General features: G+C 41.1%; 1 protein-coding gene across 1 annotated transcript in view; it reads left to right on the top strand.

Moving 5' to 3' along the window:
* Positions 1 to 13,044, top strand: part of TLK2 (tousled-like kinase 2) — a 152,083-nt gene that overhangs the window by 124,486 nt on the left and 14,553 nt on the right. Inside the window, exons 17-19 of the mRNA XM_011966130.1 lie at positions 1,404 to 1,493; positions 5,440 to 5,609; positions 6,860 to 6,998. Coding sequence (XP_011821520.1) covers positions 1,404 to 1,493; positions 5,440 to 5,609; positions 6,860 to 6,998 — 399 coding nt within the window. The remainder of the gene's footprint in view (positions 1 to 1,403; positions 1,494 to 5,439; positions 5,610 to 6,859; positions 6,999 to 13,044) is intronic.

Genomic DNA, 13,044 nt, shown 5'->3' with positions numbered 1-13,044 from the left:
CACCATGTTGGTCAGGCTGGTCTCGAACTCCTGACCTCAGGTGATCTACCCGCCTCGGCCTCCCAAAGTCCTGGAATTAATTACAGGCATGAGCCATGGTGCCTGGCTGACTTTTTTTTTTTTGTTAGCATTATAACAAAATGATGTTATTTAAGGGCCTGCTGTATAGTAAATACATAAACCAATTATGTATTCATTTATTATCATTATCAAGTGTTATATACTGTAGATAACTGTATGTGCTAGACTTTAATATGGCTGGCAGCACAGTAGGTTTGTTTCCACCAGCATCACCACAATCATGAGTAATGCATTGTGCCGTGACCCCTTGACTGCTGGGTCACCAGGTGATAGGATTTTTCAGCTCTGTTGTACTTTTTTTTTTCTTCCTCAATTCATAGGAAGCTCTGTTATACTCTTATGGGACCCGTGTCATATATGTGGCTTAGCATCATTGACCGAAGGGTTGTTACGCAGTGGATGACTGCATCAAATATGCCATTCCAAGACAACTGGGGTTCCATAATCTCACGTTTCATATTTTATTAGAATAAAGTAAAGCTAATAGCACTTAAATTATTTTTGTAAGAAGAGGAATTAAAAAACAAAAACTACAAAGTACTGCTATTTGATTTATGTAACAGATAATCCTTTAACCTAAGGGGTTTGCATGATAAAAATGACCCCTTTGGTGTTACCCCAGCATATATACATTTACAGATATGATTTCATGTATCAGCTTTAGAGGAGGGGGGAAAATAACTGTTCTTGTTATTTTAAAATCTATGATACTTGAGTATAAGTGGAAAAGAGGTGTGATTATCATAGAATGAACTTGAAAGGGATAAAAAGGGTTGACATCTGTTCACTTAACAAATATTTGAGCACCTATTATTTTATTTATTTATTTTTTTGGAGATGGAGTCTTGCTCTGTCGCCAGGCTGGAGTGCAGTAGCGTGACCTCAGCTCACTGCAACCTCCATTTCCTGGGTTCAAGTGATTCTTCTGCCTCCGCCTCCCAAGTAGCTGGGACCGTGGGTGCGCACCACCACACCCAGCTAAGTTTTAATTTTTGTAGAGACGAGGTTTCACCATGTTGGGCAGGATGGTCTCTATCTCTTGACCTCGTGATCCACCCGCCTCGGCCTCCCAAAGTGCTTGGATTACAGTCGTGAGCCACTGTGCGGAGCCAAAGCACCTATTATTTTCTCAATGGCTTGGTAGATTCCAATAGAGAAAATAGGATGAGCAAAGAGAGAAGTCAGATGAGGGACCAGATGGACCAGAATGGAATTAACATGTGGAGATAATAGAGAAATGATTGAATATTTAGGAAGATCTTTGAAGAGTTCTAAAAGGTAGGCCAATATACCTTCTTGTTAATTTTCCCTTTTGTTTACAGGCATGCATGTAGGGAATACCGGATTCATAAAGAACTGGATCATCCCAGAATAGTTAAGCTGTATGATTACTTTTCACTGGATACTGACTCGTAAGTGCTGTGCTGTTTTACCTTAACAGTTATATTATTTTCTTGCAATGTTGATTGTTCATAGAATAGAGCTGAACTCTGGGTCTAGGACATACCCTCTGAGGGAACCAAATATATTAATTTGTGGACAAATGATCAAACATAAATTCAAATTTGGGTCAGTAAGAAACCTCTAGGCCAAAGGACCATGCACTTGTGTGCCAGTAAATGTTTAACAACCAGCTTGGTATGAAGAGAGACAGAGCTAATTTGTAGTGTTTGCCAGTTTCCGTAGTGTAGATATTCCTCCTGTGTCCAATTTTTATGTACCACCTGTTTATTTTTTTAAAAACATCTTAATTATTATTCACATACTGTATGATTCACACATGTAAAATATACAGTTTAGTGGTTTTCAGCATATTCATAGATATATACAACCACCAGAGCCAATTTTAGAATTTTTTCACCACCTCAAAAGAAACCCCATACCTTTTACTACTATTCCTCTATTCCACTATTCCATGCCTCTGCCCTCACCCTAATCTGTCTGTTTTATCTCTATAGATTTCCTATTCTGGACTCTCATATGCATGGAATCATATAGTATGTGGACTTTTATTGCTGGCTTCTTTCACTTAGCATGATGTTGTCAAGTTTCATCCTTGTAGCATGTATCGGTATTTCATTCCTTTTTATGACAAAATAATATTCCATCCTGTGGGTATACCACATTTTGCTTTTCTGTTTGTCCTACCAGTGGTTTGATAACCCGCTCACAAAACTCTTGAAAATTTAAGTCAGCTCTTGGAAACTGACATGAGTTGGTGCCAGCATGCCACTGACGTGCACTAGTGAGTGTAGACTGTTCAAGAGAGTTTCTGCTCACCCCAGAGACTTTTATGAACATTGCCAGACTTTTTTAAAAAAGTACTGGCTGTGTGATTTTATCCTAGAATGAGACAACAAATGTGGCACTAATGAAGACAAGGCTCAGTCAGTGCAACATGTTGAAATACAGGCTTATAGGCTTATAGGATGTTAGAATAGAAAGGGTTCTGAGTCCAGCCTTTTCGTTTTATAGGAGGATTTTGAGGACCAGAGAAGTTAAATGACTTGTCTGAGATCGTTGGTAATTGTGGTCATTGCTGTATTTTGTTACTTGGTATCGGTAAGCTCCTGTACCTCTGGGTTTACCCAGCAGTTTAGTTGGATATATCTCAACATTTGGAAATGTTTCTCTGTAGAAGTCTGAACTGAATCGGAATATGTCCTAGGTCTAGACTCCAGGTTCCCTCAGCCTCCCAGGGTAATTCTAGGAGTTTTAAGCCATCTCTGTTCTAGCCAACAGTCTCAGAGATGGCTGTGCAAATCGCTGGCTCACATTTAGAAATAACCCCAAAGAGGACTATAATTCCCTTTGGAAACATGACCTGGGCCATTCTCTCAGGGATTTCTTCTTCTCATTTGGATAGCCCTGGCACTGAGCTTAGCCATGTGTGTTTCACATGGAGTGGAATTTTTTAAAAAAGATCTAGTTAGAGGGCAGGATTGGGAAACCAGGGGCAGGTCATGACATCACTGTTTTGCTTTGAGTAGATTTCTTCAGTACTAGGTAGACCCCCCTCTCTGAACTATTAAATCAGGCTCAAATTATCTGCTGTTTTGAATTGTATACACACTTTTAACTAATGTGAGAAATTGAGTTGGTTCTATACTATTCTCGAGTTGATTACTTTGTTCTTTCTATTGCATGTATGATGAATTTTCACCAAAAATAAGTCAGACCATGATTTTTAGAACATCTTCTGAGAATTGTTTGGGTATTAAAAGTAAGGCTTTATTTTATTATTATTAATTTTTTTTTGAGGCTCTGTTGCCCAGGCTGGAGTGCAGTGGTGCCATCTTGGCTCACTGCAACCTCCGCCTCCCAGGTTCAAGTGATTCTCCTACCTCAGCCTCCCAAGTGGCTAGGATTACAGATGCACGCCACCATGCCTGGCTAATTTTTTCTATTTTTAGTAGATACAGGGTTTCACCATGCTGGACAGGCTGGTCTTGAACTCCTGACCTTGTGATCCGCCCACCTCAGCCTCCCAAAGTGCTGGGATTACAAGCTTTAGCCACTGTGCCTGACTGAAAGTGAGGCTTTATTTTCAACTTGCATTTGGGTCAAAGAATCATTTCATTGAGCCATGAGTCTGTATTTCAGATTTCAGAATCTCAGGTCAGAGAAATCTATAAATTTCAGACATTTATTTTATTTTGTTTTATTTGAGATGGAGTGTTGCTCTGTTGTCCAGGCAGTAATGCAGTGGTATGATCTTGGCTCACTGCAACCTCCACCTCATGGGTTCAAGCAATTCTCATGCCTCAGTCCCTCAAGTAGCTGGGATTACAGGTGTGCGCCACCATACCTGGCCAATTTTATATATTTTTAGTAGAGACGGAGTTTCACTGTATTGGCCAGGCTGGTCTCAAACTCTTGGCCTCAAGTGATCTGCCCATCTCTGCCTTCCAAATTGCTGGGATTACAGCAGACATTTGTTTTCAGATACAGGGCTAGAATGCCCTGCTATGTTTCGTAAGATGCATAAGATATTGTTCGGTTTGTGGAGTCCACAGGACCATGTGTGTCCATATTCAATTGCAGTGCTTTATGAAGGCCTTAATTGCCCAGTGGCCCATAGCGCTAGTCCTAAACCTGTTTGCTCTCAGTTCTGTTCCTCACCCTTTTGCTGCTCTGTATCTTCGGGGGGTTAGTCCTTGTAGGCTGTGTTTACCAGGCCCATGTGTCCATTGGTGTCCTGCTGGTTTCAGCCAATGTGAAGCAGAAATGGGAGGGGGTCTCCACCTCCTCTCCCATCCTGCAATTCTAGTTTCCCCTGGTGACCCTGGGTTCTGGTTTCACCATCTCCTCCCTTCTGGCCCGCTCGCCTGAGGGTGCTAATGGCTTCCTGCTGTATGATCTCCAGGGTGCCTCACTGACCAGTTTGTCTTCTCAGCTCTTCCATCATCTGTATGATCAGTTCCCTGAATTAAAGTCTCTGTGTTTTAAATGATCAAGTGGTTTTGTTTTGTTTTCTTTCTAGGCTAGACCCTGACTGATACACCCACATTATCACAACTTAGAATACTTGAAAAGGTATTCATCCCTCAGGGATATTCACACAGTTCAGGACACCTTACTTCAGAGTATAATGCCTTGGAAGATAGGCACATGACCTGTGATGCCACAAATGCCATATGGTTTTATGTTTGGGTATGATATATTGACATAAGTGAAGGAAAGAGAGCCCGCATACATTTGTTAGAACCGTAGATGCTATACTTTACAAGCCCTTTTACACCTTATGTTTAAGAAATATTGTAGTGCAGTATTGTGCCAAGCTGTCAGGAGACATAGTATGCAGTCAGTTTTTGGGACATGGGCAAACTCTAGATTCTTCCTCATTGTCAGCACTCAGGGTTATATAAAATGTTTGCAGTGCGAATTGTATACCTAGCTGAAATTGTGCCACTGCACTACAGTGTAGGCAACAGAGTGAGACAGAGTCTCAAAAAAAAAAAAGGGAGAATTGTGTACTTGATCACATTCTAATTGTTTAGACATGGATGTGTGACATGGGTGTGTAAAGGAGCCCCTTCCAAGAAGATACCTAGCTTAAATACATTATAGTTCTTATCGGTATTCTTATAGTCTAGACTCAAGAAGAGGTCTGCCATGGGTGAACCCGAGCACAACAGATTCCAACATTGAGGGTGTGGAGACTCTTCAAGAGAATAAGCAGTTTCTTACTAGAAACCCCTCAGCTAATACTGAATAAAGAATCGAAGAGTATTTTAAGAAACAAAGAAGAAAGGAGTGAGAAGCTAATGACGTGAAGTTTTCACCTGGGACTGATTTAGGTAGTCTTAATCTGCTTGCTCTTATTCCATGGTTAAATGTTGGTTTATTTGTTTTTAGGTTTTGTACAGTATTAGAATACTGTGAGGGAAATGATCTGGACTTCTACCTGAAACAGCACAAATTAATGTCGGAGAAAGAGGCCCGGTCCATTATCATGCAGATTGTGAATGCTTTAAAGTACTTAAATGAAATAAAACCTCCCATCATACACTATGACCTCAAACCAGGTATGTCTGACTTTTAGGAGACAGTATTAGTTGGTTTTCTTTGGTCTTGTCTCCTTTTAGGAGACAGTATTAGTTGGCTTTCTTTTTGGTCTTATGACTTTTAATTTGATAAAGTTAGAGAAATTCACAGCAGCCAAGACAGGCTAATAACATCTGACTTTTGATTGCCTGGGTAGGTGTGGGAAAAAAGAGTCCTGGCCAAGCAGGACTGGGTTTAGGAGGGTGTGTTGGATTAAATACTCTGGAGAAACAATACCTTTATCTTTGGAGCCAGGGCAGTTCATGAGGTAAGTCTCATTAAGAAAGAACTGTTCCGGCACGTTCAGTTTTGTATTTTTCCCATGACTCATACTACGTAACAGTTCCTCTGCTTCAGGTCTCTTTGATAAGAGCCCCCAAATTAATAACTTATTTTACTTATGTGCCTCCCATTTCAATAAATTTCAAGCAGAATTTTTCATCTTTTTGTATGGTTATTATCTAGCTTTGATGGTCATCAGCAAAGAGTACAGGGCAGCTAGAGTCCTTACCTCTATTTTTTATTATTATCTTGAGCTGTGGTTTAGAAATCTGCATATGTTCTATAGACAACTCTTAACAGCTTAGCTTGGGCATTAGGAAGATGGTCCACATTTACCTTCTGGTGTTGCAAAATTGTAAACTTTGCTTTACTCTTCTGGTAGGTGCATATTACATCTCATTGACTATTCTCTAATGTTCTAATATAACTCAGATGACTATAACATTAATTATAATGAAGAAATTTTTTAAAAGATGGCTATTTTGTGAATGACTTTTCCATAACTGAATTCAACACTTTTCCTGCCATGGGAGCTGTAGGTGGTGCTGTGGTGCTAGCTTTGGTTCCCTTACATGTTTTCTTTGATTCCTCCCCCACACCCCAAGTACTGTTCTAAACAGGGTAATTTAGAGATCCTCACTGAAAGTTCAGATGAAAGTGTCCCGTCATTTTTGACCAAGTGAACAAGGATATTTTACTTTAGCCAGTTATTGTTATTTCCAGAGTTCATCATAGTGGTGGTTTTGGCACATTAAGCAGGTGATTCTTAGAAAACAGAAGTTTCAGCAGATGCGGAGGGCTCTCCCTGAGTATCCAGAGTCCAGATTGCTTGATTCCCAAGATGTGGATGTTTGCTTTTGCAAGAATTTGAGTTCTTATCTGCTATTACTTTGGGTTTTTCTCTTAATCAGTAAGTCTCTGCTTATTCATGAAGGTTTTTATTTTTTAGGTAATATTCTTTTAGTAAATGGTACAGCGTGTGGAGAGATAAAAATTACAGATTTTGGTCTTTCGAAGATCATGGATGATGATAGCTACAATTCAGTGGATGGCATGGAGCTAACATCACAAGGTGCTGGTACTTATTGGTAGGTATCCAGGAGCTCTGCCAGGTTGGCTATAGAGATGTGGCTCTGCTCTGCTGAAGTGTTGATAATGAATTAATTGCTGTATTCTATCTGCTAGGCAAAAATCCATAAACCAAAGCAGACTTTCTCCCCAAATCGTTACTATCTTTTCAGCAGTTTGACTCTTGGTATTTACATTAATTTGTCTTAATTTTTCTTTCCTTTCTTGAAAACCCTTAAGAAGGAGAGCTTATATGTGGCCAGGTATTTGAAATGTATGTTTTCTGCACAGAGCTGGCCTTGCAAGTCAGTAGAGAGCAAGGTTGCTCATGTGGTGTATATAAAGAATGGCCCCAAAATCTTTCTCGTCCAAATACAGGTCTCTCTTCATGGGTTAATGGGATAAGGGATTTGTCTCAAGCGTTGCCTGAGGATGTTGGACCGTAGGGAGTTATGAGGATCAGAATGAAACGTAACTATAGCACGTATGAAATCTATACAGGAAAAAGTGACCACAATTTACCAGAAGTTTATCCGTGTCTGTTAGCCATGTTCTGAAAGTTTTTGAGGCACATTTCTTCCCATCTCTTGTCACCTGTCTTTCCCTAGCCACCCCACCCAAGCTAGCTCAGCCTGCCAGTTTTATGCTTCTATTTCTGCCTACAGTAGCCTTTGGCCATTAGAACCATAAAAGATACCTGAAACTCAGGCCTTTAACTCTATGGTTATAAAAGTGTGTTAACAAAGCTTCCTCTTCCATTTTGAGGTAGTCACACAAGCCACATATTGGTGTATATAAAGAATGGCCCCCAATTTTTTTTTAGTCCAAATACAAGTCTCTCTTCACGGCTTAATGGGATAAGGGATTTCTTTCAAGAGTTGCAAAAGAAGGCTCTATAGCACCAACAGAGGGGCAACACATATTATTTGTACCCCAGGGAAGGTGGTCAAATCACTTACCTTTGGAACTGGAGGGTCCTGGACCTTAGCAGAGAGTACTGACTGTCTGGGAATCAGAGGTAGAGGAGGAAGCAGAGGGGCATGGTCTTCACAACACACAGCATCAGCCCTGTGCTTATCATGAAGCTTGCCAATAACACCATGGACACAATGCCCTAGTTTCTGTTGCTCCTTACGGCTTGTGAAAATGGTACCTATAGTAAAAAGTCAGTCCTTAAATTAAAACTTTGAAATTATAGATTTAAAATAGAAGCTACATTTACAGTGTTTATTCACTGTGGTGGTTATTGTGGGCTAGTGTTCCTGTCACTGAGTGATACAAAAATATCTGCTGCTGAAAGTTCTGGAAACAGGTCTATACCTCTGCTATATAAATTCACTGGAATTTGGATTTGAGCTTTGTGTTTGATAGTTTGTTTTTTTTTTAAGGCACAGTTTTTTCGCATTTAAAATAGTTACTGCTATAGTTCCTTACCTACAAAAATTCAGTGATTAGAATTTAAGTAAAAATTATGTGATGCTAGGGATTTTGCTTCAAAGTAGTCTGTAGGGAAAAATGGTGAAGATTGGCCACATGTTGATAATTCTTGAAGCTGGATGGTGCTTACTTAGGGGGTCATTTTACTGTTCTTTCTCCTTTAGATTATAGTTGAGATTTTTAATAATTTAAAGTAAGACAGGGCTTCTGAGAAGATTAAGTGTTAGAGGTTTCTATGAAGGTTTGAAGAGTCTCCAAATTGGTAGAAATATTGTCATAATCACCATCCTCAGTATGTCAGATAAAAATAATCCTGAAGGGTATAACAAATTATAAGTTAACTATTTGCAGTATTTGGTGGTTGCAGAACTCTACTACGTTGAATACTTCTCTTATTTATTTATCTATTTATTTATTTGAGACAGAGTTTCGCTCTTGTTGCCTGAGCTGGAGTGCAATGGCGTGGTCTCGACTCACTGCAACCTCTACCTCCCGGGTTCAAGCGATTTTCCTGCCTCAGCCTCCCGAGTAGCTGCGATTATAGGCACCCGCCACCACGCCCAGCTAATTTTTTTGTATTTTTAGTAGAGACAGCTTTCACCATATTGGCCAGGCTGGTCTTGAGCTCCTGACATCAGGTGATCCACCTGCCTCGGCCTCCCAAAGTGCTGGGAATATAGGCGTGAGCCACCGCGCCTGGCTGAATACTTATTTTAAAGAAGTGACACATAGACTATGCCTTGAGAATAATTTGTTTTTTGTATGGGGATTTTGATTGTGATGGAATATGCAACTACATATTTTTTTAACACAGTTTAGTATCATAGAGCTGTCTTTTACTCTCCTCCCAAAATCCTTGATAGTAAGTTAGGATGCTTATTATTTTCCATATTATTTGGGTGAAGAATTAATTTCATTTACTTACAGATGGAGAAACTGAGACCTAGAAAGGGATTTGCCAGACATGTACAATCAAGTGACAGGGCTTTTTATATTCTAAAAATCTTGCTGGCCTGGCGGGTGGCTCATGCCTGTAATCCCAACACTTTGGGAGGCCAAGGCAGGCGGATCACGAGGTCAAGAGATCGAGACCATCCTGGCCAATGTGACGAAACCCCATCTCTACTAAAAATACAAAAATTAGCTAGGCATGGTGGTGCATGCCTGTAATCCCAGCTACTCTGAGGTTGCAGTGAGCCACGGTCGCGCCACTGCACTCCAGCCTGGCAATGGAGCAAGACTCTGTCTCAAAAAACAAAAACAAAAACTCTTGCTAACTTATTTTCTGCATTTGGGTGAGTTCAGCAACTCCTGTTCTTCCCTGCCACTGCCAAAAAAAAGTTATAAATACATTTAAATGATCATTTTAGAATTAAGGTTATATTTGTTACTTATCCAAGATCATATTTAAGTTATGTGTATTAAAAAATCAAGAATTGGCCGGGCGCGGTGGCTCAAGCCTGTAATCCCAGCACTTTGGGAGGCTGAGACGGGCGGATCACGAGGTCAGGAGATCGAGATCATCCTGGCTAACACGGTGAAACCCCATCTTTACTAAAAAATACAAAAAACTAGCCGGGCAAGGTGGCAGGTGCCTGTAGTCCCAGCAGGAGAATGGCGTAAACCCGGGAGGTGGAGGTTGCAGTGAGCCTATAGCGCGCCACTGCACTCCAGCCTGGGTGACAGAGTGAGACCCTGTCTCAAAAAAAAAAAAAAAAAAAAAAATCAAGAATTGGCCGGGTGTGGTGGCTCACGCCTGTAATCCCAGCACTTTGGGAGGCTGAGGCAGGCGGATCATGAGGTCAGGAAATCAAGACCAGCCTGGCTAACGTGGTGAAACCCTATCTCTACTAAAAATACAAAAAATTAGTCGGGCGTGGTGGCACACGCCTGTAATCCCAGCTACTTGCGTGGCTGAGGCAGGAGAATTGCTTGAACCTGGGAGGCAAAGGTTACAGTGAGCCGAGATTGCACCACTGCCCTCCAGCCAGAGTGAGACTCCATCCCCCCCCACCCCAGAAAAATCAAGAACTATGAAAACTAGGGTTCACGGCGGTTTCAGTAGCTCTTGGAAGATCTATTCTTTTTACAAATTCTTTTTCCTTTATTTCTTTGCCTTTTTCCCTTCTTAATGAGTCCTATATTTCATTTCTCAATGTGTGCTTTGGCTAAAAGTTTTCATTGTAAAATAATAATCTAGTTAAAGGTCTTAATCATCCAAAAATGTTTCTTAGGCTGGGCACGGTGGCTTACTTAATCCCAGCGCTTTGGGAGGCTGAGGTGGGCGGATCACTTGAAGCCAGGAGTTCGAGACCAGCCTGGCCAACATGGTGAAAACCCGTCTCTACCAAAAAATACAAAAATTAGCCACACATGGCGGCGGGCACCTGTAATCCCAGCTACTCAGGAGGCTGAGGCAGGAGAGTTGCTTGAACCTGGGAGGCGGAGGTTGCAGCAAGCTGAGATCACGCCAGTGCACTCCAGGCTGGGCAACAGAGCAGGACCCTGTCGCGAAAAAAAGTCTCTTACTAATAAAAAATAAGAAACAAGAATATGAAACTAGAACTTTTTTTTAAAAGAAAGAAAGGCTGTCATCTGAAACTAAATTTGATAGAGATGGATCAGAGAAGGAATATTTTGCCTCTGAACTCATGTGGTCCCCTTCAATCTGTAAGTTGTATTCCAGGATGAGCATAGGGTCCAAATACAGAATTTTCCACAGGATTGATTTTGCTAGTATGAAATCTTCAGAAATCAATCGGTAATCTTCAGAATTCTACCTTCCAGCCTTGATGTGGCTAAGACTCCAGCTGTATTTATTTGGTTTCCTAAATACAAGAGGTACTTACCTTCCATACCATACAATTTGGTGTGGTTGGCTATCACATATTAAACAGTTTCTTCAGAGACCAGTGGTGGGGAGGGAAGGAATTTAGATGAGGAATGAGTTGTTCTAACAACTAGTTTGGCCTTTGCTACACTATTTGTTAGTTTTCCAGTAAGCCCCTGATCACCCTTAAAGTAGGAAATATAAAATACCTTCTGAGCCAGGTGTGGTGGGTGGTGCACCTGTAAATTCCAGCCACTTGGGAAGTCCAAGGTGGGAGGATCGCTTCAGATCAGGAGTTCCAGAGCAACCTGGACAACAGAGTGAGACCTCATCTCTAAAAGAAAAGAAGTGTCTTCTGAAAATGAGGACTTTATTGTCATCTTTGATATTGGAATCATAAGAGGCTACCATAAGAAGGTAGGATAACCTCTGCCCTCAAATATCTGTACTGGGTCCTGAATTCATTTGGACTTTTTTTTTTTTTTTTGAGACGGAGTCTCGCTCTGGCACCCAGGCTGGAGTGCAGTGGCCGGATCTCAGCTCACTGCAAGCTCCGCCTCCCGGGTTCACGCCATTCTCCTGCCTCAGCCTCCCGAGTAGCTAGGACTACAGGCGCCCGCTACTATCCTGGCTAATTTTTTGTATTTTCAGTAGAGATAGGGTTTCACCGTGTTAGCCAGGATGATCTTGATCTCATGACCTCATGATCCGCCTGCCTCAGCCTCCCAAAGTGCTGGGATTACAGGTGTGAGTCACCGCGCCCAGCCCAGACCAGGCTCTTAATTCAGATTATACTTTCCTCTTTAGCTTCTCCTTGGTCTTTCTTTTCTTTTCTATCTCATCTCTCTAAAATAGGGAAACTATTCAGAGGTAGTAGGCTTAATTATTATTTACATTCCCTGACAATGTTGAATTACTGCTGATAACAGTAGTAGAAATTATCTAGAAATAACTGTTTGAGAGACATCTCAGTAGAACCAGTATAGAGAGACTTGAGTTGAACTTATTTTTAAGAGTTTATTAGAAAATGGCAGCTCAGCGTAGATGAAACCATTAAGTAACCCTAACTCTTTCTTGTTCCCGCTTTCTCCTTACCCCTCTTGGTTTTCACTTCCTTTCCTTCTATTTTTCTGTTTCTTGAATTGTCCTGAGGCACAGGTGTGTATTTCTTAGGGCCTCACGTATCCCTCAGAGCAGGTGAGGTTGCTGGGTTCTGCTCTGGATCTCCGTTTTCTTTGGTGTGAGCAAAGCTTAGCAAAACGTTAGGAGATGCTGCTTCTGGTCCCCACTCTGCTTTGACCTGGAAGTTGAACTGTGAGCAAGTTACATACGCTCTGAGCTCTCACCCCCTTTATCTATAAAGTGAGAGAACTAGAGGGGATTGTCTCCAGAGTTCCTTGCAGCAGTTCATATTAGAAGATGTCTTCTCCTTTTCCTTCCCTGTGGTACTGAATTGTTTTCTCTTTAATTTTCATCAGAGGCCCACCTTATTTGTTTGTTTTTATGTGACAGCCTTTTGGCCATAACCAGTCTCAGCAAGACATCCTACAAGAGAATACGATTCTTAAAGCTACTGAAGTGCAGTTCCCGCCAAAGCCAGTAGTAACACCTGAAGCAAAGGTAAGTTTTGTTTGACCCATTGGCTAACAGAAACAACTGCTTTGCTTTCTGTATTATTTCTTTGGGTAATAGTGAATGGATTCTTCAGTGTGAAATTCAGGAGTTATTGAAAACATTAGGATAGGCATGAATTAATATTCCTAAGAACACTTGACAGAAGAACATTGCTTACACCCTGA

Source organism: Mandrillus leucophaeus, unplaced genomic scaffold (assembly GCF_000951045.1).
Source record: "Mandrillus leucophaeus isolate KB7577 unplaced genomic scaffold, Mleu.le_1.0 Scaffold747, whole genome shotgun sequence".
Taxonomy (NCBI): Eukaryota; Metazoa; Chordata; class Mammalia; order Primates; family Cercopithecidae; genus Mandrillus; species Mandrillus leucophaeus.
This window is presented reverse-complemented; position numbering and strand designations above follow the sequence as displayed.